This window comes from Solea senegalensis, linkage group LG19, assembly GCF_019176455.1.
Source record: "Solea senegalensis isolate Sse05_10M linkage group LG19, IFAPA_SoseM_1, whole genome shotgun sequence".
NCBI lineage: Eukaryota > Metazoa > Chordata > Actinopteri > Pleuronectiformes > Soleidae > Solea > Solea senegalensis.
The window spans coordinates 17,420,972-17,447,776 of NC_058038.1; the positions used below are offsets into that span (position 1 = coordinate 17,420,972).

General features: G+C 38.4%; 1 protein-coding gene across 7 annotated transcripts in view; it reads right to left on the reverse strand.

Moving 5' to 3' along the window:
- Window positions 1–773: 773 nt before the first annotated feature.
- Window positions 774–26,805, reverse strand: part of LOC122785410 (caskin-1-like) — a 94,399-nt gene continuing 68,367 nt past the window's right edge. The window contains exons 3-17 of one of the 7 annotated variants that reach the window (XM_044051178.1): window positions 26,699–26,796; window positions 25,193–25,338; window positions 22,897–22,992; window positions 22,656–22,786; window positions 19,056–19,164; window positions 16,810–16,918; window positions 15,118–15,212; window positions 14,345–14,462; window positions 11,325–11,570; window positions 7,315–7,419; window positions 6,410–6,528; window positions 5,561–5,642; window positions 5,059–5,171; window positions 2,957–3,067; window positions 774–940 (exon numbers count right to left, since the gene is read on the reverse strand). In XM_044051178.1, coding sequence (XP_043907113.1) covers window positions 788–940; window positions 2,957–3,067; window positions 5,059–5,171; window positions 5,561–5,642; window positions 6,410–6,528; window positions 7,315–7,419; window positions 11,325–11,570; window positions 14,345–14,462; window positions 15,118–15,212; window positions 16,810–16,918; window positions 19,056–19,164; window positions 22,656–22,786; window positions 22,897–22,992; window positions 25,193–25,338; window positions 26,699–26,796 — 1,831 coding nt within the window. In that variant the 3' untranslated portion in view covers window positions 774–787. Of the gene's footprint in view, window positions 941–1,796; window positions 3,068–5,058; window positions 5,172–5,560; window positions 5,643–6,409; window positions 6,529–7,314; window positions 7,420–11,324; window positions 11,571–14,344; window positions 14,463–15,117; window positions 15,213–16,809; window positions 16,919–19,055; window positions 19,165–22,655; window positions 22,787–22,896; window positions 22,993–25,192; window positions 25,339–26,698; window positions 26,797–26,805 lie in introns of those variants that run through there. The other 6 variants (XM_044051179.1, XM_044051183.1, XM_044051181.1 and 3 more) reach the window with 6 other exon arrangements.

Below are 26,805 nucleotides of genomic sequence, written 5' to 3' on the forward strand. Positions count from 1 at the left end.
AAAATAGGAATAGTTTAGTACGTCGTCCAAAAAGAGACAAAAAGGTCACAATTAAGTAAGACGACAAAAATGAGACAAAAAAGTCATAGTTTAGTATGTCGTCCAAAATGAGAGTAAGACGTCCAAAATTAGATAATTTTTAAATGTCAATGTAACCACATCAGCAGGAGTGAAAAAAGAAAAGAAAAAGAAAAAAAAACTCTGATTGTCAGAGGTTGGTTTCAAACCCAGGATGCTAGCTCTAAATTGCAACGCTTTACCAGCTGAGCTAATGAAGGTAGCACGTGACAAAGGCTGATTTTTGCACAAGTCCCCCCAGCCATAAATAATACATTATAAAGTTTTTTGCGATGTTTGTCGCCATGGTTACTTGAAATGCTTAGAAAGGTCATAGCACACCTTTCCCGATCAAACCGCACGTGTGGGACCAGTCTACACGGAAGAGGAATAATAATAAGAAGAAGAAACAATGCTTGCGCTGCAATGCATTCTAGTCAGAACTCCCCAGAGCAGGCACTAATAATTGTGAATACTGAAATGAACCAAACTATACCGCTTGGTGGAAATAAGCCAATGCTGCCATAGTTGTGGATACTCTTCAGCACCTGCATATGCTGGTTCTCACTGAAAACATAGCTGCCAGTGGTGACACAAGGAAAAGCATATTTTTTTCAACTTAAAGGGTACCCTGAAAATAAATCTCTGATATATAAAGAATATGTTCATCACTTTATCTCGCCTTTTCTTAGTGGACACTGAAGTACCTCATACAACCTGAACTATCAATTTAAAGTATAGTGTGTGTGTGTGTGTGTGTGTGCTCTTGAGTCTTACTCACAGGTTTCTGATCAGGCAGCCACTCAGTCACACTCATCTTGTTTATCTCAGATGTCATTTTCTTTCGGTGACCTGGTTTAGTTATTCCAATGGCCGTCAGATCCTACACACACACACACACACACACAAATGAACAAATACACCCATATTTTTGTAGATGCAGTAGTGGCATGAGCAGGCTCGTTCTCCACAATGTACCTCAAATTTTCCAGTACACCAGCAGTTTCTCTCTCATGTCCTCACACACACACACACACACAAGAGACAGCAGGAGATCTAATGAAAGTTTTTGCCAGTTGAAGAGAAAAGAGAAGCAATGTAAATGTCTCAAAATCAAAAGAAGTGCAGAAAAGCAATGAGCGCAAAATAAATTGCCTGAGTGAAAAGGAAGCACCGACGGGAAGTCATTCACCTCGATTCTCCATCTTATCACTTAAATTCAAATCTTCAAAACAAATCAGCACATCATCCTGTCAATGCCTGATTATTTTTAGACTGTGTAATTGTTTGGTAGTGGTGGAAACACACAAACACACCTTTAAAGACAAAACATGAACATTCAACTCTCCTCTCTCCCTCTCTCACACACACACACGCCTAGTGGTGTATGTACATATAATTTCATAACATACAGTGTGTAAACAACACGAAGATACAGAAGTGGGCTGAATTTTCTAATTTAATAACAAAACTCTTAAGGTCAACTCAACTGTGGACACATCAGCATGCACAGTTACAACCACAGTGTGTTTATACACACAAATAATTTATATAAGCATTAAATTATTTGTCAGTGGGTGAGTCTAGCTCCTTAGAATAGGCAGTAACAGGTGAAGGTGAGGAGACAGTCCGAGCATTATAGGGCTACATACACACACACTATATGTATATATATATATGTACGTGAATGGTGTGTGTGTATTATTATTATTTTTTAATTCTTAAAATACCAATAATTTAAGTTTTTTTTTGGCAGCATTACCTCAGAACAAAATCTGAGATGTAAGACACTTTATACTCCTATCAGGAACCTTGTGTGTAAAATTGGTGGACAGACCATAACTGATTTTTTAAATTTTTAATACAAATAGATAGATGTGTTTAGCATTGTTTGCTTGCACATATTGGTAAAAAAAGCATCAATATTAGACTATACCCTCTGTTAAATCTGGCTTAACATGTGCAGTGTTATTGCTTTTTATTAAAAAGACAGGTTTGTTTCCTTTTGCAGCTTTTCTTGTTGCTTAAAGCTAAATTATGTAATGTTGACCAATATAAATCCATATACTTCAAAAGAACACAGGTTCTTCTGCTGTGTAACACTTGTTCCAGAGCAAGGGTTCATTGCATATACTGTTTTATAATTTTATCACAAGGTTTTGAGAGCCATTAGATCCATTAGATCTAAAGGGACATGAGGAAAAAATAAAAAAAATAAAATCTTTCTCATGCGCACAAGATAGTTTCTGGTGCACCAAAAACGTTTCATTTTTATTTTTTTCCCCCATGTCCCTTTAGGGGCACCATAAATCCAAGTGAACACTGTATTTAATTATTGAAATGATTTAACACCTCAGACTGAGGTAATAAGGAAATGTACATTTTCAGTGGGAACACCGGCGCCAGCAGCAGCTCGAGTAGCACAGAGTAACACAAAGACTAAAGAGAGAACAAGTAATCAGTGTGATGACCTAAGCTAATGTTGAAAGTGATATCTTCATATCTATGTGACTTACAAGTGTGAGTGATATTTCTTCTCAACTAACCTTTGACAAGAAAGTGAACATGTGCTGTTTTACGAAATGTCACATTACAAACAGGCTATTGCACAGGATGCAGCAGCTTAGCTACACTGTAACAGGAGGCTTTGGTTATTTGGTCTATCATTATTATTATTATTATTTGGTGTCTTTAAATCCCCTTAGTCTTGCAAATATATTTTATTTACACAACGTAAAAACCGTATTATTTTGCCATGAAATGAACTGTGCTTGTTTGATCATTTTATTCTAAACATGCATCTTGCAAACATCAAGGACAGCACAAATCACATTTGTTGCCATTGTGGTCCTTGGAGGTGCCTGCGACCTCTCTGGGGTTGAGGGTTCAGTTGCCTTACCTCTGGGGTCATTCGACTAATGGTGGGCAAGTCATACCCAGCACCCACGAAGTTTGGAGCGTAGACCTGCAGCTGAAAGTCGCTCAGCCATTGGACAACGGCCTCTGAGCTCTACGGGAGAGAAGACAGGGGGCATGCTGTCACTGGCTCCATGTCTGCTTTGTCAACAGCCACTTTTCCTCAGCATGGTCAAGCAGGGCCATGAAATATTCACTATAGCATGAGTTTATTTTCCTTGGTTCATGTACATTTGTATTTTCTTTATATCTGGGCTACGGACAAAATCGTATACATTTTTAGATGAATGAGTCACTGGCTGATAGGGTCAAATCATTAGCCCTGGTTAGCCCTGCTTGGCCATGTAGTGAAAACCAGGCTTAAATTAGGAAGGAAGAAGGCCGCTGGAAAGCCAATGCAAAATAGAATTTGCATTGTTTTATTTCATTTTTTAAAATCTATCTATTTATTGTATTTTGCTTTACAGAGATTGTTGCCACTACTAGAAACATACTGTGTGAGCTCACTGTCACAAACGTCCTCTCAAGTAAAAAACCTCTCCTGAAATCTTCTCACGTTTTTAGAATCATTTTGGTTTGGTTGATGTGCAAGTTTTTATTAACATTGCCAGAAGATGTGTAATTTAAAAACCCTGTATTTTATAGAGATCAGAGAAGAGAGAGAGAATAAACTTTGTTAGTTCCACAGTTAGTGCAAACGGTTCAGTGGATGAACTTATGTGTAAAAAATTACACTGCAGTTTCCTGTTTACATTGCTGTTACCTATAAGACATTTGCACATTGTGTTTATTACAACATTCTTGACATTTGATTGGTGTAACCTGATTTAGGATCACTTGATAGAACCGAGGGAGGTTTTTATAGAGATGGATTCATCAATAGCTGATGCGACGCCACCCAGGCCACAGAGAAACAGTATGACCTGCTTAAAATAGCCGATCATTTCTGCAATGTCCTGCTTTAAATGCTAATGCCGATGAAAGCAGGAGCTCCAGGAAGAGGCTTAACTACAGTAGGACTTCATCCCACACCATTTCAAACTCCCACACTCTAAAAGTCTATTTTGTCATTCCCATTCTGCACCTCTCTTCACATTACACATAATTTCCTTGAAACATATTCTCCCTAAAAGCCCACTACCCCTCTATTTTTCTTTTTACCCTGCCCAGGGAAAATATTAGGAATAGAAACCAGGACTCTAGCTAACAGATGGCCATGATAACATGGCTTACATGACAGCACACACATACACACACACACACACACAGGCACCTCACACTCGACGACAACAGCCACCTGCTATTTAAATATGCTCCATTGCTCCTTAGTTTATCAATATTTGAATTACTATATAATGAGATATGAATTTGAATGTAGGTCCCTGCATTTATAACTCATCAAACACACACACACACACACACTACAGTAAATGACAGCTCACTGTACATTACGTTATGAGCTCTGATTTCTCACATCTTGTGTCGAGCTAGTCTACCCGCGCTGTACATACACCTAGTCACCTGCCAGCACACACACACACACACAACCAAATATGAAATATCACACAAACTGATATCTTGACTCTGCTATCGTGCTATGATTGCCTGAGGTGCCCCAATCAACGATTTGAATCTCAGCAAAAGAGGAAAATACTGCAATGGAAGAAGAAAAGCTGCAACTAAAAGGAGTGAATAACGATGGACAGCAGGTAGTAGATAGATGTGAGAAGGACAGGATTCTCTCACACACACTCACTCACAAGATTCCTGGTTTAAAAACTCTTACAGGATCCCATAGAGATCACACACACACACACACACTTACCGTATCGTGGCTGCATCCAAACACTCGCAGCACAGACGAGGCCAGTTGCGAGAGAAACCGCTGGGTCATCTTGGTGTATGTATGTATGTATCAACTATAAGTGTGAATGCACAAGTGAGGGAGAGTGTTGGCGATTTCGGTGACTGAGGAGCTACATTCTCATCACGCTGCAGTTACATAACAGACTCTTTGATGGTGGTGACTTTCTCCTTTCTTGTGTGTCTTTACAGAGAATCTGTGGAATTTTGGGACTGTCCTACCTTCCCCTCGCCTGGACCCTCCCCCTTCCTGGTTGCTGTGGCGTCATAAGGCGGCGCTTCGTGCAGGGGACAACCCGATTGGCTCGATGTCCGAGAGGAGCTGGCGGAACCTGCTGGGAGAGATACCATTGGCCGATTTCAAGCTGCGCTATCGCTGTAAACATGCTCTGATCAACAGATGAGTTTCCTCATCATGCTACCTGACCTCTACCCTTCTCCACCAACTGGTTTCTGGTCAGCCTCCTTCTTTGCTTTGACAAATAACCAATCATCAAAGATATAACAAACAATCTTAACCAATCACCATCCTGTACACGTCCTCCTACAGCCCCTGCCTTGGCCATCTGTCTCTTAACCCAGCCAAGATCTGTGTATGTGTGTGTGTGCAAGTGTGTGTCAGAAGACATCTCTACCAGACGAGTTGATTCTGCGTCTTACTGCTTGGTTGGAGCAACAAATTTCATATCGTGACTGTGAGTGTATGAATGTGACGCTGTCGTACCTGCAGGCTGGTCCACAGACTTTGACTGCTCCAGGAGATGCTCCTTAGCTTTGGCAGACTGGGACAACACCGTGGCAAGAAGCTGTAAATACACACATGGGACCAACAAAACAAGCTGTAATCACACACACACTGTACAAAGTTGATATATTTACATACCTATTTGAAGCTGAGACACTTAGGAAGTAGGTTTTAGAGCCATTTTACACAACCAAGGCCTATAATGACTCTACTTTTGGTCTCCACCAACTCCTTTTGGGGGATTTCTGCCTCTATTGCTGTTTGCAAGTAGTGTGTACAGAAAAGTTAAGCGGCGTTTTTTTCACTCAACACAGCAGCGTGATCTTGCTGGATACTCATCTGATATGAGGGGAGAATCAAAGAAGTGCTTTACACAGTGTATGATGATAAATCACAGTGGGTGTGTCGCTCTTTCACTTGAGTTCAAGTGCAGTTTTAATGATCTAAATTCAAGGGCATGGTAGTAATTCAAAGTGTACTATTTAACATTTGTGTAAAGGTGTGCAGAAGTGTTCATTCACTATTCGTTAGTGGTGCAACGAGTATTAAGATCCTCTGGAATAAATGGTTTATCATTCACTTGATGGAGTAAACCAATGGTTCCCAAAATGAGGTCCAAGCCCCCCACAGAGGGGCGTCAGAGATCACATGAGGGGGGCACACATGAGAAGTTTTGTCTGCTCTGAGGTTATTAAAATTATATTTGTGCATATTAACTTTGGAAATCAAATGTGGTCCACCTTTAAATGTATACATTTATTATTACTGTATGTCTGTATGTATACGCATATGTGTGTGAGTGTGTGTGCAAGTGCACGCTCAACATACCTTAACCCCTTCGGCTTGTGCATGTAGGATGTGTGCGGCACTGGCGGCGCTCTGACCACTGCCCGATGACCTCACACTGTTGACACTGCCAGAACTGCCCATACTGCTGCGGTCTCCACCTGCAACACACACACACACACACACAGCCACACGACCACACATACAAAACATTCGCACATACAGTCACACGCATGTTGCATGCAACCACCCAAACAAAACATAGATTTTATGCATTCAAAAACACACATGCAACAAACAGATGGATGCATACAAACACGCGCACACACACACACACACACACACACACACACACACACACACACATTCAGTGGTTTAGCTGACGTCCAAACAAAGTGGTAAAAAGTGTGACTCTCCACTGAAATGCACTGGTCAGCATGTGATTGGATGAGAGTGACTGATGGACAGACTGACGGACAGTTGGACGACTGAAGGACAAACTGTGGTGGAGTAAACAAGACACACCGTTTCACCCTTCCATTCACACACACACACACGCACACATACTTTTCTCTCACTTTCCCTCTCTGTCCGTACATCCACTGACATCCAGACACACTCACAGACTGTAGACCAATGCAGATGGCTGCAGTCCTACACACTGAGGCCTCTGAGTTCAGCTAAACTACTGTATAGATGAAGGGATCAGAAGCAGGACATGGGAGACTGTCAGGAGCAAGTCAAAGAGTATCTGAAAGCCTTCACTCCGCATCATCTTTGAGCTTGAAGTCACGGATGGGTGGATTCTGATCTTTAGGGAATAGACACTTGAAAGCTAGTGCCAAGTCAGAAAAGCCTTTTTTGAACGGATGTCAGATACTGTTTGAGCCCTGGTTAGAGCTTTAGGAGTCAGGAGTCGAGGGTTCAGCGCAGCGCGGCTTAGTTACCTGCCACGGGTTTGCGCAGTACCCAGATCTCTTCGTTGGAGCCTCCATGGGGCCCGCTGGACGGGGTGGGAGAGCTGTGAGGACTTGCCTCTGAACCGCGACAACCTTCAACACAGAATACCACTGTTAGCCACTACAGGGACCTTCAACTGGCCTAGGAGGCAATGCTATCCTTTGGCTACCAGAAGCCATTTCGGGGCAATGTTATAGTCACATACGCGTTAGCATACAGTTAGCTACTTACAGCCAACGGTCACGATGCAAAGTTAGCATGTTGAGTAGAGGTGGATTTCAGTACAAGATTCATTCGGCCGTGTTTACTGGTGAGTTGCTGGCATTTGTTATAAATGAGGCTAATGTAATATTAAACATTTAAGTTGTAGGCAATAAAAACAAAATGAGCTAAACTACATAAGAAAAGAACTCAGTGGACCTGAAAGGAAGTCCAGGGGGGCGAAGTCCGATCATAATTGTGTCCATTCGATCCATTGTTCAGATGAAACTAAAAATGACTTAGCTGCATTAATATTCAGCTCAGTTTCATGAACCTGACTTTGATGCCACAGGTTTTAGATTTAGATTTAGTTTACTATTTACTCACATTAATATCAGATTTTCCCTCCAATGCGTCTATAAACATCTAAGATGTGTTCTTACTTGAACTGTCTAATACAGGGGTGTCAAACGTACGGCCCACCAGAGGGTCCAAACCGGCCCGCAGGACAAATTCGATCGCAATGTGAAATACTATAATTTTCAATCTCAGAATCCTATAAATACACTGTGATCTGTAAATTGTAATGCACGCGTGTGAATGGTAAATTAAGCATAATATTCTAGAAATTGCAATTATTTTTCTCATGAAATGTCTGGTTGTTCCTATGTTTTGTGAAACAAAGAGAAAAATTACATTATTATTAGCGTTCTTGTTGTTTATAAGTTATTATGCTATTATTTTACTGGTCCGGCCCACTTGAGATCAAATTGCGCTGTATGTGGCCTCTGAACTAAAATGAATTTGACAGCCCTGGTCTAATTTATAAAGGGGTGGGAAATGAATATATACAAGTATGTATTATTTACAAAAATCTGTCACTCTGAACAGATCTCCGCACCAATCTGATTTACAGCATCACCTTTTATCACAGGAATAAGAATAATGTGAAGTTGAAACGTTCAATTTTAGTTAAAAATTTTAGTTAAATGGCCAAAAAGTGAAACGTTGAAGTTGAAAGAGACACTTACACGTCTAGATTACATGCTTGACTTTTAGGGGCAGTTTTAATTCTTCAGTTAGATAGATATCTTGATTTATCATTATATGATTGTGTTGAAATAAATGGATTATCGCAGAATTGCTGGGCAATGTATTTATTACTTTTATCTGGACAGTGATTTCCATCCCTAACCCTAACTACCAGATTTCAATAAGGTGGTTAAGCTGTACATATTACTAACTATTATTAACTATTTTTTTATATATTTTATAACAAAGATATCCAAAATCCAGAATCTATAATTTATTTTAATGGACAAATTTGCGTTATATTCCTCCCTTAACTGTGTTCCAATCTGGATGGTTGATATAAAATCTTCAGTTTAATTTGAAGTTATCCACAAAAACACAAGTGAGTGACAGAGGGGCCAGTGGGAGAGCAGGGGGTTGGGCTCAAGAAGCATTTACATTTCAAACTCACTTACACACCACACTTTCATACTCACACACACAGAGAAAATACAGCATATACTGTCTATTGATATATGAAAACATTTATATACTCGCAGTACATAAATAAATCCATAACATGAATATATGTGTTTATACACATGTATATGCTATAATGTACATACATATACATATATAATGCATCCGTTAATGTGTGATTATATATGTAAGCCTTGAATGGGGCTGCTGTAGTGCATTTGGAGAGTGTCATAAACCATTATAACCTTAATCAGGGATTATCAATGGTTTATGGGTGTGACCAACAGTGCTCTAGAGATAACACACAGCGCCTTCTCGTGGCCATTTTGCATCGCTCCAGTTGACCTTGGCCCGAATGAGTGATTTCTGTTTATTTTCAAAAGCAGCTTTTAATTTGACTCATATTATTTTGTGCATGTAGGATGGATTGTACTCCGACATACATTATCCTTTATTTGGAAGCTGCATTTCTATTGTAATACTTACTGTATGACAGGAAAAGTGATTTATTCTTCTGGAGGAGACAAAATGGCATAACGAGCTAAGGTTCCCATTGGAAGAAAAAAAAATATCAGCAAATACCTTACCTCCAAAAAAACATTCAGGGTGACATTTAGTCTCTTAAATAACACTTGACACGTCACACTTAATCACTTAGAAATTATTTAATGTAACACCTTATTTCAGCATGTATTTCTGATAAGAACGTCATGATGTCAGCGACTGTTAAGAACAAAATACCTGCTCTCCAGATATTTTATTGAATTTGTTTTGGCAGACAGAAAATATCACCCATTGATGTCAGAGAAGCTTTGTCCACACTTTGTTTCAGGAGACATTGGTTTCAGATGAAAATTAAGTGAACTTAACTTGACTTCTTCCCCTCTCCAAAGCCTAACAAAAGCCCCCAAAACACACAAACTCTCTCCCTCTCTCTCTTTCACACACACACCCTTGTCTTTCTGTACTTGTGAGGACTTCCTGGTCACTAACCCTACCTCAGCTATTACTACACATCACTTTAACCCCACCCCAACATAAACACAAACTCTAACCTTAAAATAAAGTCTCAACTGTCAAACATCTCTTTAAAATGTCCAAGCAGTGGTCTTCTTAGACATAATTTCATCTTAACAACTATAGAGGGACCGCCACACTAACACATACTGTACAAGCAGACTGAGGGTTTAAGTGCAGGGTTGGTATTAAAAGCGGTATTAAAATGATCAGATGTTACAGTAACACACAGGACGAGGACGTAACAGAAAACACACTGTCTGGTTGGAAAGTTATGTACTGGGCCTCATGTGTGCGTAAGGAACTAGACGGGTTGTCGTTGGATGGTTGGTCAGTGATGATGTGCAGGAAAAGGGGAAAGAAAAACACAACAAGGAAGGAAGGAATAAGGAAAAATAAGTGTAAAACAAAAAAAACAGGAAACCAAAACACATAACTAAGGCACAAACCAACTGTAATAAACTCTGGGGCACATAGATCTATTCTTTCTGTTCCCATAGCCTAAAAAATCAATATAACGCTAAACTGCAAGACGATAGTACTACTACTACTACAATTGTTTGGAAGATTTCTCCTCACCTAAAAAAACGGTGTTTTTATTTAAATACATGCTGAAGCAAACCTGCATGAAAACATGACTTTACAATGTTTACATACAGACTTATCTAAACGGAGAACACGTGATATTTCTATATGTTAAAATAATGTGCTTTAGTGTTTCGTGGTTGACGTGTTAAAAGAATCACTACATAGGAGGGGTCATTACAATCTACAACTACAGTCTAGAGTTTATTTAAACAACCTCCTTTATGTCATAGGACATACACTGTGTGACTGTGTATGTCAAATACACGTATATACAGTACTACTGTGTGAGGGCAGTAACTAAGAAACATTTCTCTCTGTAATATTGTTTCATCTTAAATTCAGTATGTGCTTTGAGTGAGCTACAAAACGAGGCCAGAACTACCTGAAATGTGACTCTGGCTCTCAGTGATGAGAACAGCAACAACAGAAAAACAAAAGTTATACAGTATGAGCAACACATATTAACACAAATTTACATAAATAATGATCTATAACAGAAAACTTTATCGGATGCCTCCAACATTTACAAAAACAATTGGAATATGACCATCATGACCAAATGAATTTTTATTCTGGCAGACGATTAATAAAAACACCAGAGGAAAGGAAAGCATCCCATGAAGTTTTAATAATAATAAGAATAATAATAAGAATAAGAATAAGAATAATAAGAATAAGAATAATGAAAGGGGGTGTGTACCTGGGGCAGTGGGTGTGTCTCCCTGTGGGGTTGTCACGGGCGACCTGTTATAGCCAAAGGAAGTGAAAAGTGGAAGCAGTGGCTGATGGGAATGTGGTGGAGGAGGAGGCGGTGGAGGCAGGATATGGATCTGATGGAACGTGGTGTCGTTGCCGTTGACTACCGCGTTGGCAGGGGCAACCGTCGCCGGGGGAACCAGCGGTATCTTTTGAAACTGTTGAGTGCAAATGACTGTGCTGGCCAAACCTAGATAACACCCACCGTGACGACACACCGAAACACACACACAGCCAGCCAACAGTGAACCAGCGCCACGGAACAAACAAACAACAAAACAGAGAATTACACATAAGAAAAGGGGGGAAAACATAAATTAAAAACAAAGGCTGAAGTTTTAAACTTAAACAAAGAAATCAAAGTGATGGACAGGGCTGATGTTGGAGGTGAGGACGGTGGACAGAAGGAGAGTACAAACAAATGTGGGCGTCGCTGAAATGAAATGGTGTGAAAAGGGAAATGATGGATGGTGGAGCTCATGGACTGAAGTGACCTTTTTACTCTTAATCTTGTCTTGTTTTATGAGAGAAAACAGTCAATATTGTCGACATATTACACGTGCTTCGTAATATACGCATGCACATGTGTAACGTGATTCCTCATTTTACTGGCGTTTGGCAGTTTTCTTTGCGTCACAGACTCATTCAATGCAGATGGCATTAGGAACTGCCATCACTGTAAAGTGGTGCCTATATAAAACTGCAAAAATACATAATGAAGAGGCGGCTGTGTCTTCTCAGACAATCAGATGTATGACAACATGTCCCACAGTGTAACAGCCTGTAAGATAGTTCAGACTGTCACTTCCCTGCTCTTTCATTTGCTGCCTGACAGCCAGCTGTCACTCGCTGATGCTTCTGCTGCTGCTGTACAGTATTATCTTCCCCACTCTCTGCTGTGCTGAGCTCAGGGCTTTGTCAATTAAAGCGAGGAGGTCAGAGTGTGGACCAAGAGTATCAGAGCTGCACATTCCTATCGTTTATATAATAATAATAATAATAATCCATCCCATATGAGTTATCTCACTGAAATTCCAAACTCTTTTTTTACACAAAAACCTTTCAAAAACATTACGTTGCCTCAACTAATGCTTGATTCAGACTCTCATTAAAACTATTGTGATGGATCACTGACTCAACAGTGTTTTATTGCCCTTTTCCACCATGGTTCTCGCCACGGCACAGCATGGCTCGGTTTAGGTTGGTTTTCCACTCCAAAAATAGAACCTACTCAAAATGGTTTGAGTCATCACAGCACAGCTGCCTGGCGACGTCACGCATAGTATCGCCTCAGCTCGCTTGGAAACTCGCCAGAGCAGGTACTAAAAAAAAAGTACCTGGTACCAGGTACGATACTAGTGGAAACACAACTTAACCGTGCCGTGCTGTGCTGTGGAAACACACCACTGTTTCACACTGTTGTTGTGAAAGCTGAAAAATCAACATAACTGCAGATTTCTGTGACCTTGTCAGGACCAGTAGTCCTCATGAAAACCGAAACTGGTCCTTATGAGGCAGAACCTCTCTCGTGGGTGGAAGCAGCACCTCAGCTCTTTTTGCTTTTATCTAAAAGTGTAGTCAAATGTGCACAAGAAGAGGTGACCACATGAGAAGAGATAATGTAAGAGTCAGAGGTGAGTGAGAGGTTTTTGAGCAGATGAAGAGGACAATCATAGAGAGACAAGGCTTACAGACAGAGACAAGTAGACAAATTACTACAAAGAGACGGACAGATGGACAGTCAGAGCAACTACACCTAGATACAGACACCAATAGACAGTTTAAAACATCTGAGACTGTCTGTGGTGGTGCAGCAATGGGATGGATGGACATGTGTTCTTTGGGTCTCGCCAAATACATTAACAGCTGTGTTGTGTTGATCTAAGATGGAGGACGGAGGTGAAAGCGTTGGGGCAGATTTTTCAAGAGTTTGTTATTAGCTGGTCAACTTGCCTGTTAGGTAATGAAACACAGAGATGACACCAAGTGTGCATGTTAGTTATCGTGTATGTGAGTATTCTCACCTTGGCTCAGATCAGCAGTGACGTAAACTAACTGACTGATATCTGCACTTCAATATTTAACCCACACGCCCAATAACCTTTGCTGGTCGTGCTAAATGACTATTCTTAAAGCTGAAACTAGGGCTGCAACTTACACATCTGTATATCACAGACTAAGTTATTTTATCAACAAATGGTAACAATTGTCAATCTGTGTTTCCCAAACCTCAAAATATGAAAAAAAGTATACAAATGTCGTTGTTGTTGTTTTGTCCTCAAGTAAACAAATATTGAGTGTAGTATCATAGAGCAAAGACACCACAAAAGCTGAATGATATATATTTTTATATTTAAAACAAAAAATGCAAAACAGATGAATTAAATATCAAAATAATTTAGTAGTTGATTAATCACTGATTAATGGTTGTAGCTCTGGCTGAAACGCATGAAGGATCATGTTTGGATCATTTTGGTGTCAGTGTTCCCATTACATAACAGTTACTCATTCATAAATCAGGTCAAACTCCTAAAATATTTGTGTTTTCATTCAGGTCCTGTTAAATATTTAACTGGATGTGAAATTTAAAAAATTATAATAAATGCAAAAATGAGGCTTGAATAAAGCCTTCAATAACACATGTGTGTCAGCTGGGTGATGTACAAACATGTTCTTTCATATCACAAGAGAAGAAAGAGATGAAATTATGTGATATGGTTTTTATTATAATGTGTGAGATGACTAACTTAACAGTTCTAGAGATTCAAATCTGTGATCTCACTAGTGCGGTGGTTAGTGTTGTGCCTGTTGGCCACAGTGCAGCTCCAATGTAACGGACAGTAACATGAAGAATTTATTCATTCATTGTTTTGTTTTGTGCAACTTCTGTAATTTATTCCCATAATTGAAGTTTAACCTCAACCACACACTCTCATACACACACACACAGATATGCCAACACACCTGTGCGCTTGCTGATGACTTCCACCATGGTGGACGGGAAGTAGCCCACCCGATCGTTTCCTGTACGGTTGTCATGGATACAGCCTTTCCAGCGTCCATCAGGGTGCTGCTCCAAAACCTGTGAGGAAGATAACTATTAAGTTCCCAATAAAGTCTTTCAATAATAAGAACAATGAGTTTATTTTGAGACATATGCATCTTTTTTGTTAAAAAATCATGATGGACTATATTTAAATATTCAATAAATAATCTTTTTTTTTTCCTTGTAATGCCCTTCCCCAATAGTGAGTGAAAACATGCTTTTCATTTTCAGAAAATGAGGGAAACCCATCATTATTGTACATTTACTTTCATAAAACACAGAGCAAGGCTGCAAACGATATACAATTGTGTATGGTTAATGTGTGACAGTGGGACACAGCCTGTAGCTCCTCCTAGGGACTAAAAAGAAGATTTGCAAGAAGAGAGGAACTAATTCATGCAGGGAAATGTTATTTTCACTATTCATTCATCTGCATATTATTTGACAAAATAAACTCTGAAAGACCAAAACATGATTACTTTGGTATCATGTTTCCCATGTTGGTAGAGCCAATTATGTTTAGATCATTCTTAACAACTTTATTATTAATTATTGGCAATGGGTTTTCTGATCAGTTATTAGAATATGATGAATTAACAAATTAATGAAAGGTATTTATACATCACTAGAATATTGTGGCTTTTGTCTCTATACTGAGAATTGTCACTGTGTGTGTTTGTGTGTGTTTTACCGTAATAACGTCCCCTGCTTTGATGTTGAGGCTGGTCAGGTCGTAGTTGTTGCAGTAATCTTTCAGAGCCCGAACCTGAAGAGCCGCCGATGCATCTGAGAGGCAGAGACAGTGAATTATGCCGCACTTTATAGTAAACACGTCATTTTATAATTCACACTGACGCTCTACATGCCAAAATACAGGACTATAGAATAATGCATACAGTTATTGGAGTCATTTACATTAACTCTATGGTAAATATTGATGTCAACTCAGCAGTATACAGGTGCTGGTCATATAATTAGAATATCATCTATTTATGTCAGTAATTCCATTCAAAAAGTGAAACTTGTATAATGTATACATTCATTCCACTCAGACTGATATATTTCAAGTGTTTATTGCTTTAAATTTTGATGATTTAGCTGACAACTAATGAAAATCCCAAATTCAGTATCTCAGAAAATTAGAATATTACTTAAGACCAATACAAAAAAATGTATGTTAGCTTAAGAAAAGCAAACCTGTCTAAAGCTAACTATTTTTGCTACATATGTACACAGATACTCTTTCCGGTACTTTCCGGTATTAGCTAAACTAGCATGCTATCTGTAGACGACGACGACAGGCTGCTAGCTGTAGCAACACATTTAGCATAGCTTTCTAGCTAACTTTCAGTGAACAAATAAAAAACAAACAAACCTCAACACATTTTCCAAAATGTTCGACACATTTCTTGATCCTACCTCTTCTCTTTTTAGTTATTAGAATTTCTACCATTCAAACTGACTCTTCCCCTCTGTTACAGGCCTGTTTTGTGGCAGACATGTTTGACAGGTCACAGTAGGAAAAGCAAAGATGTAAATAATGAAATGGATGAGTTTTCTCAGTCTCCTGGCGCATGCTGGCTCACTGTCACACTATTCTGACTTTCATTCATAATACAAAGCCATTATTAATGTGATCAGTGACACCTGTGCTTTCCCTGCAAAAACATGTCAAAATGTCTGCCGCGACAAAAGCAGCAGACATTTTGACACGTTTGAATTACATGGTCGAGTTTGAGCTCCTACAAAGAGGGTTTAAGTTTAAATCTGTACATCTTTGATATGTTTTAATAACAAAATAATGCAGTTTTCAGTTTAAAGAGTATCATTTTCATAAACGAGATAAAACACGTGTAAACAAAAACAGGTTTAACAGCAGAACACAAAATGTCGCCCGTGAATGACAATGACTGCACTTCCCCGCCGAGATAATGCACGATGTGACTTATGACCACTGTGCCAGTTGTGCCACGGTGGTCTATTTTATCTGCATAAAAGGTAATAAGAAGGTGGCTTTTACATTGTACTAGGCTATTATGTTATATGGTGTGTGCCGTCATACCTTTTCATATCTCATACCTTTTCATAGTGCCCTCTAATCTATGATATGGTCTATGAGAGGTCGCTCTCATACCGTCTCATTTCATATTTCAATTAAATAATTGTTGTTATAATCTACATGATACAATTTTGCAAGAAGTGGGCTGTGTGTGTGTCTGTTGTTTATTAATCTCAGCCTTAGTTTGACGTCAGTTATTAGAGACCCCCACAAAGTTTACATTATAACTCAAACATTGCCTATTATTTTCTGCCAACATCCATCCATCCGTCCATCCATGCATCCATCCATCCATCCATCCATGCATCCATCCATCCATCCTACCCCTCAGTAGTTGTTTGATCTCTCTGCTGGCTTGTGTTGCAGTGAACTGATAGACGATATCCAGCGCAGTCTGGCTGTAAGTGTTCCTCACTGTGGCATTGATTCCACTCTGTAGAGTAAGAAAAGAAAGTTGTTTTCTAGTGTGCTGACTTGAATTTTGAACTCAATTCATATATGTTTTGTAAAACAGAAATGGAAAATAGATTAGTTACAGTTTTCTGATTATTTTAATTTTGCCAAGTTTGTAATAACGTGAATCTACCTTCACTTATTATTGCATGTAGGCACACATCATGGGAGAAAAGGCACACAGTATCCAAATACTTACAAACCATAAAATAAGAGCCCCTTCATGATAATAATAATAATAATAATAATAATACTACGCCTTAGGCATTCTCAGGCAACAGAAAACAACCCATGCTTGCTCTTTCCCCCCGTGGCTCTCCTGCTACAAACAATCTACTTCTCCCATATTTCAGCCAGAGGCTTAAGAACAATATCACATTTAAATCTGGTGTATGAACAAAGATGAATTCAAGTCTGAGGATGCTTCAGGGTACAGAGTCGTAACCTTTGATCTAAATGACAAAGTTAGTTTCTCATGCAGGAACACACACACACACACAGTCATTAAAACATATTGTGTCACTGGTTTCCATATGACCCACAGTATTTCAGTGCGTAATTTGCCTCATCTCACTCTTTTTAGTTTATTTGTTTTTTTTTTCCATCCTGTATTTTCAGTTGAGCTCTATTTTTGTGCCTATCACATGACCATAAAGGGATTTTCCAGGGAAGCCTTAGACATACACAGTGAATGCATTAAATGCCTCCCTGTGAACACAAAGAATGTTTTCATAAAGATAAGACTATGTTAGCCTCTTGTATAAAGTACCTTAAAGGGATATTTGAGTATCTTTACCAGAAAATGACTTTGGTAGAAGTTGAAATCACTTTTTATAATAAAATGTATAAGTAAAAGTCTTAAAGTATATGACATTTATTGTATTTTCTGACATAAAATGTACTTAAGTTTTAAAAGTAAAGGTATTAACAAAGTGAGGGGTTAGGATTCAGCTCTGCTATCCTGTGTGTCTTTGAGCAAGACACTTAAGCTCATCAAGACTAGAAAAGCTCTATATAAATACAGACCATAATACCAACTCTTCTTCTGATTTTATTTGTCAGGAACGAGTAACAAAGGGAAATTTAGTGGAATAAAAGGAAAAGTACAGATATGTGAATTTTGTACTTAAGTACAGTAACAAAGTATTTGTACTATATTACATTACAACACTGGTTAGCAAAGACCATTTAACTCGGTAAAGTCAATCTTAAAGTGAAAGTATATTGAATGGACACCAGGGGGCGACTCTGCTGGTTGCAAAAATGACTCAGTTTTTAATCAAAGTCTAAGGGAAATTGAGCTTCTACTTCTCACTTCATTTATAACGTGAGGAAACCTTTTCCTGACAAGTTCGTGGTCTCAATCGCTAGTTTCAGGTCTTCTTCAATGACACGTGACACGTGGCTACAGGTGATACGGGTCTGGAATCTTCTTAAACATAACATAAACATTTTATTTTTATTGATGTTTTAAGGCAAATAGTATTAACCTAAACATAGCGCTGTAGCGCGGTGATATGGCCAAAACATTATTACTATAAAAAAAGTTTCAAATCAGATACAGATAATTATTGTGATAACATATCAGATAATTAAATTATTTAATTATTAAAAATAGATTTTGTTTTGCTCCTGACTTGAATAAACCTGTTAAATAATGGCAAGAAACAAGAAATAATTCACAAATGACAGTGATGACAACGATGACAGTGTGGAAAATAAGAGTGCATCGACTCTACAGTCCACCTGTTTCTGTTTAATGACTTTCTTGTTGCCATCCAAAAATATCTCTAAAAAACCCTACATTTTTATATTAAATCATTTATATATTTTATTTATTTATCTAGTTTCATTGACAAATGTGTTATTTTTTAAATTACAATTTAAAAATCCCGAATACTTCTCATTTCACATGTGAAGGTGCTGCAGAGTGTGTACTGTTGTCATGACGATATGTTTCTAGTAATAAAGAAAGTGGATGACTCCAGATAGAATACACATTTTGTGTGCATTAAGCTGGAAATACTATGGTTAGCTGAGAATTGCCCTTTTAAGTGAACTCATTGCCATTAGACGAGTGCTGAGTGTGTGTTGTTTTTCAGTGCAGTTCCACTTACTTCCAGCAGGAGTCTCACTGCCTCAGTCTTGCCACAGAGAGCAGCTTCATGCAGGGCAGTGCCAGCTTTGGTCTGTCTGTTGATGTCGATACCTGCCTGGATCAAGAGTCTGGCAGCAGAGGAGACAGAGGAGAGAGTGTGAGGGAGGAGATGAGGAGAGAGGAGGAGAAGACCAAGAGAAACCAGCTTTTTAACACATGAAGGATCAGACAACATCAATAACGACTGACAGTAGCAGTGTCATTTAACCATAAGTGTATCTTTTCTGTTCTTCATGTGACTTGACAGCCAAGACATTGAAATGGACAAACATAAACAACAATTACAAATTAGGGGGAAAACAACTATATTTTATTGGTATTAATCTGCAGTATTTGTATATTTGTTTGTCAACTTTTCTTCAGCTTCAGATGACTGATGATATCGATTCTGCCGCAAATGCGTATCAAATGTTTTACTATTAGTATTTCAGTATCCTTTTTACAACTCTAATCAGGATTATCAGACTCAGAGTGCGAACGTTTCTCACTCCTGCATCGTCATTATGTCTCTGAGCCCAAAGCCTCTTTATTCCTCCTACAGTTATTCATCTTATAAACTGTAAAAAAAAAAAAAACACAGCTTCATTTAAAAAAGAGGAGTTTGGCAAAGACCGCTCATACAGTAATAAATGCTGCATTTATGGGGACTTTTTTCATCTGTGGGTTAACACACATTTGATGGGAACTCATTGCAGGCCTCGATAATGAAATTGCTTCCAGGCATTTCGTCTCCAAAAGGATGTAACACCGTCTTTGAAAAGCTTGAGTGCTGCCACGGACACAGCGAGCGCCTTCACAGGGAAATGGAATCAGGTTCAAAGAGTCCGTGCAGTCCTGATGCTGGACAGCAACGCACAGAGGACGTGGTACTTGTCCCCTCGTTAACTATGTTTCATGAATGTGACACTTTATGATGAGACTGCTTTATTGTCAGTACATGACGCATACTAGAGCGGTATTTTGACGAATATCGCGACGATTCACACTTGGTGCAAACTTATCATTTTTGTATGAAGATGTGAGGAGCAAGATTTTTGGGGGCTACTGAATTAATATAGTCCTGCAGATTTCCATCATTTAGTGATGTGAAGCTGGTGCTCAGTCAGAGAGGGAAGCTTACTTTTTCACCTTTTCATCATAATGCTGTTTTAACACATTCATCTTTATCTAATAACTGCAGTGTCTTTAAATATTCATATTGGATAGTGGCACTAGGTTGTGTTCTATTATTTTCCATACAATTAAATTCAGTAGAGCTGAAACAATTACTGAATTAAGCATCAACTATTTTGATAATTGATTAATCGGTTTGAATATATATACATGTATATATATATATATATATATAAAAAAAAACCTGCTGCATTTACAACATTTCATTCGAAAGCGTACTGTAATTCTCCAAATATTCTGCTCCCATGAAGAGGAGATAAACAGCCCAGAACATGACTCCGCTAAAATGTTATTGCTGCTTTTTATTTATAGTCTGTGCTAAGTTAAGTATTTATGTCGTATTTATGGGATTTTTTTGGGCCCTGTTGGATTTTACATTTCTCCTTTTCTGATATCAGATCCCATGATTTGACCTTCAGTAAATCAGACAGTAAATAAACTCATACTGAGTATTCCATCAGTTAGTGTGACGTCATCACTCCTGTGTATGATTGTTTTGGTTTTTTTTTTATATGGAATGATGTATAATCCATAATAACAACATAAACAGTGCTTAACAAATGTATTAGACCAAAACCACAGCTGCCCTAAATCAAGAGCATTGGTAATTATATCATATTGGTAAAAATATCATTTGTTTATGTTTCAGTAATGGTTAATACACCAGTATGTGGAAGAATTTCTTTAACCAAAATCACATTTTTAATGCTACAAATGTAATTAGAAATTTTCAAATGTGCTGTTTAACAAAAACAATAAAGCACATTTTTCTTGTATTTTTGACAGGTGGTTCAATAAATGTGTTCAGCACTGAATATGATTATACATATATGTATATATAATTATATGTTGAATGCAATACATTTAATAATGCAACCAAATGTCTTATTATTACTATTAATAAATATATATATATATATATATACATATATATATATACATAATATACATATATAGTTTGCAATATTAAGTGTCGGTGTTGAGTTTGACACCTCTAAACTGCTAAGGTTCAACATGTAAACATCCGTGGGTTAAGATTGTCACAATAAATATAGAATATTCCTTTTTCTGAATGAGTGTGAGTGTTTCGAGTGTTTTTGTGAGTGAGTGTGCGTCTTCCACAGGCTGCTGAGCATCATATATCACTGTCACGTCTACAGAGGCACACTCTGTCAACTCTGATGGGCTTTAGACTCTATCTCTCACTGTCTCTCTCTTGATTATTGCACCCCTCTCTTATCTTCCCTTAGTTACAGTCTTCCCTCATCTCCCTCTCTTTGCCTCTGAAGCAAACGTCTGCGAGTGCCGTCACATGCACACACACACGATAAGAGTGGCAAACGGAGCTTGTAGTGTGTGTGTGTTTATATTCTCCAGTAAACACTCTGCGCCGAACCCTGCGACAATAGCGGCTACTTGTGCGACGTTATTTTGCAAATCCATAAAAATTGGAGCCACAGCTGCGATAAGAGGAAATTATGATTTGACATTTGGTGTGACGGAGCGGAGGAGGATGTGGCCGCCTCCGAAATGCATACACAGAGTGTGTGTGACTGATGCTTCAGCCCTCACTGAGTGTTATTACCTCAGTGTACTCGGTCATATTGTTCTCTGTTGTGTTATATATATATATATATCAGTTTTATGAGTCAGCCCAGGAAAATGTTTAAAAACCTACAGTACACAAAAAAACTCTGTCCATTCCTATGATTTATCTCGGGGCTTTAGGCACCATCGTTAGCGCTGGGGCGGCAACAACTAATCGACTGACGGCGGTCAGCTGGGTGCTGACCGCCGTAAAAGAAGAAGAAGAAGAAGAAGAAGAACAACAACAACAATAGTATCCAGCTGCAGCCCTGGAGAACAACACCCTTGCGTAACGGAAGTACTTTATGATTTTATTGTTTTGTTTTTTTACTTTATTTAGACAAATAAACTTACTTAACAGTAATTACTGTTCAAACAATAAAAAATAAAAACCTTTATTGTAAAGTTATGACATGCCAGTAACCATATTTTAAGATGTTGAAGGTTCTGTGTAGCTTACAATTTTAATAAAATATGATTTATTGTAATTAAACGCATCATGAGCACTGATTTACTATTGTTTATGAACTGGTTGATGTTTCGCTTCAAATGGCAAATGTTCCTTCTTTCTTTCTTCATATAGGCCTAGCTATAGTTTCTAGTTTTCTCTTTGTTTCTTCTTCTTTGAGTTTTCTGGCAGAATTCTCTGTTTCGGTGTGTAAACAAAGTTTAAAAAACAAAAACCTCTGTCTGGATGCTACTTCAGGGTTCAGGGTTAAGACTTGGTTTTAGGGTTAAGGTTTATGTTAGGTAAGTTATATGTCTATGACGTGTCCTCACTCAGAGTTTGACCGTATACCTGATAATGTCTATGTGTCCATTCTTGGCAGCCAGGTGGAGAGGAGACGTCCCATTGGGGTCAGTAGTGTCTCCTTTTTTGGGCTCCAGCAGAGCAGCACACATGTTACTGGACAACAGCAACTGGACCACCTGACACACACACACACACACACACACACAGAGACAGAGAGAGATTTATTATTCTAGTATATTGTCTTTAGTTGCGTCTTCTCATTAAGACTAAAAGCACAGGTTCTTACCCCGACTCTGCCGAACTCACAGGCCAGGTCCAGGGGGGTTTTCCCTGCGTTATCCACGATGCACGGGTTGGACTGATGCTGCAGCAACATCTCAGACTGCAGAAAGACACATGAGGGAGGGTAAACCACACAGTTATTACAAACACACAACTGCTCTGCCGTCTGCAGAGACATTACGACTCCTAAATAAAAATGTTGTCATTTCAAGGCTCAGAAGGCTCGGACGAGTGTGATTGTTTTTGGTGTTATTGATCAATAAATCAATAATAATCTTTCAGCATAATAATCCAGCCTCTGTTGACGGTGTTCTCGACATCTCGCAGGCGGCAGGAATAAGAAATGGAATCCCAGAATGTCGACCACTGTTCCTGTCTTTTCTCCTTCAAAAACTTGAATTATTCATTTCTCTTAAGGGATGAAATAAAATAAAATCGACTTTTACAGTTTAACCCTTTAACACCTAAGCCTCAGAATGTCCGTCGGGACAAAAAAAGTATTTTTGCAGTTATTTACAACTTACTACATGTTAGTATTTCATTTAAAATGAGGAAAAACAAAAAGGTTTATTTTATTATTTAGAAAAAACACTGCAGTTGTACACAACACTATAAAACACATTTAAAATGTCTCATTGCTGTAATGTAATGTTATTATTTTAGTGTGTTTCAGTTTGTGTCGTTTTATATTTCATTTTCCACAGTAAGTGTGGGTTAGAATTCCAGCTGTGGTTTGTATGTAAGCAACGGTTCATTAAAACGTGGATCTTCAGTCTTTTCCACTGTGTGATCAGTGCGTTTTTAGTGAGTCTGCTTTACTTTCAGTGTTTTGTTTTTGTTGTAAACCGAAGCTTTTTGAATTTCCTTTGGCTCTAAACCAGTGGTTCTCAAACCTTTTTATACCAAGAACCACCTGAGAAAATACTGAGCTCTCAAAGGAACGCCATTATCACCAAGGTTAGAATACAGCGTCAGGCAGATTTACTGCCAGTAATTTCCTCACATACTTAGAAATTAGATTAAGATGGAGCGAGATTATCATTCTTTTTTACGTTATTCATTACATTTTCTACGCATTCTGGTCCAAATTCTTCACATACCCTGGTTTATACAGTAGAACAGTAATTCTGGTTATTTTGGAACCATGAATCTTGACTGTGTTGCTTCTTCAAACGGCAAAGGTTTCAAAAGTAAAATATCTTTAACTCCAGAAGACCCAGGTCAGATGAAGATCAATGAAAAAGAGCAAACATGTCTATTTAACTGATATAAAAGCCAAAATACTTTTGGCTCAGGGGCACGTGAGGAAAAATGTCTTTAAATGATAATCACACACCAGACTCGTGAATAACATGGTCCATGTGTGTGTGTGTGTGTTTTTTGTGTGCAGGAAAAGTGCAGGTTCTCCATGATCACATGATGTAAGTCAGTGTCAGTGTGGAGCAGCAGCAGCAGCAGCAGCAGCAGCAGCAGCAGCAGCAGCCGCCGAGGACACCGAGGAAGCTGAGTGGAACTCAGCCGTCATTCAATTGATTATTTACAGCTGTGATTTTTCTACTGACCTGTCAAAAACAAAAAAAAAACTGGCCGCTGTGTCTGAAACAACACTTGAGAGTTTCAGGGCAGAAAACCAAAAACAATGAGCTCAAAGATAACATCGATAATCTCTTCCTGAATCCACTCGGCCCGAACGATTGAGGGAAAGGAAATATCTATATTTCTATTTGTGTGACTGAAATTGCAATATGATTTCACTTCAGTTCAAAATCCACTGTGTTGGATTAGAATCAAATGACGACACAATCAAAATGACTCTAAATTCTAAATAATACAGGATGAAATCGTAATGATACCAATTGTTTCCAACCAAGGTTATTAGAGTTAACGAAAACTAACGGAAAATAAAACTAAAAAAACATTTTTAATTAAAACGGTAGTGAACATGTGCGTCTTTGTAAATTGATGTCATAAACAGGACTTAACTAAGCGGCTGCTTGAGTGTTTTATTTTTTTTTTGTTTGTTTCTTTTTTAAACATATTAAAAACTTAAACAAGTGACATGATTGAATGAATGAATGAATGAATAATTCAGTACAAGAACAATTCTTATTTTATGACGAGACACCTCCTCGCGCTCGTAGACAATTTGCACTTCACTTTGAATATGAAAGTTTAAAATAAATCTGTGATCTAAGTGTCCTCTAAGGTTTAAAGGTGTCTGGTTTGGTGTAAATAACAACAGGTGTGTGTGTGTGTGTGTGTGTGTGTGTGTGTGTTTGTGAACGCCTGATCTCACTCACCACGTCATAGTGTCCGTGCTGCGCCGACAGGTGCAGGGGAATCTGTCCTTCGTCTGACTGGCCGTTGACGGACGAACCAGACTTCAGCAGCATCTTCATAGGCTCCGCCTTCCCCTGCCAGGCTGCGTAATGCAGGGGCCGCATACCTGCACACACACACACACACACATGAACACACTCACTTTCTTTCTTTCTTTCTTTCTTTCTTTCTGCTGTTTGGACAAACTTGTTTCCATGTTCAGCGCTTTAGTCTGTATCTGGTTCTCAGCTTTCATTTTTAATTTGTTGAAATCCTTTTCATATCTCGATAAACATCAATAAATCAACTAAAATATAACATTTATAGCCCTCACAGCACGGTAATAAACACGATTAATCATTAAGTTGGGACTGAATGGATTGATGTGCTGGTGTAACTGTCACTCACCAACCTGTCGACCTGTGCGGCTCATTAACTCCAACAGGAGGGGAGGTTTTTTAAAACAGTCTGTATTAGCCTTGATCATTTAAAACTACATTTAAAACATTTTATATATGTATGTGTATATATATATATATATACATGCATATAATAAACATGCATTTTCACTTACATAAATACATATATATATATATATATATATATATATATATATATATATATATATATATATATATATATATATATATATATATATATATATATATATATATATATATATATATATATATGTATTTATGTAAGTGAAAATGCATGTTTATTATTTATAATCTGAAACAAATAAATGACGAACTGATCGTAGCATTATTGCAGGATTAGATTTTTTATTTATTTTCCAAACTTTTAAATGAGGACATTTCATTTAAAGAGCGTGAATAATATAAGATGAGATTTAAAATGTGATTTTTTTTTTGGGCTGCACACCATGTTTTGGAGATGAGAGGAAGAATAAAGTGTTCAGGAAGACTTTTCTCTTTTCTCTTCTCTTGTGTTTCTCTGCACCCACAGCACTGTCAACAAAAGCAGGATTACAAGATCTTATCTTATGGTGAAGTTTCTTGACCATACACGTCGGCGTGTGGGCGAGGGATCAAACCCCAAATCTCCCACTGAGCCACTACATCTCCATTTCTCTGCCAGCACGTGATGATTGGATGAAAATTTCTTTGGATGTAGGTTACGACCCACGTTTATTCAGATATGGATCTGGATCAGAACGTTCTCCGAACACTTTTACGTGACATGTTAATGCTGAGTGTGATTTAGTCCGAATCAATTAAGTCGTCTTCCCTGTGGCTTCTGGTATTTCCCTGCTAACTTAGATGAGCGGACCAAAGGGAGTGGGTCACAGTGTAACCTTTGCCAGACTCCTACTACACTGTATCATGTTCCTTTTGTTCCCAGATCACTTTATTTATCTATGACTTTCTGGATGTAAAGAGGATTTCAGCAAATAAACACAGAAGCTGTGCTTCAGGAAGAAGTGTGTGTGTGTGTGTGTGTGTGTGTGTGTGTTTCCCTCTCACCTTTCTGGTCTCTGATGTCGACAGCAGCCTGCGACTCCAGCAGCAGAGTGATGAGCTCCAGGTTGCCATTAAGAGCGGCATGATGCAGAGGAGAAAACCTGTGGTGC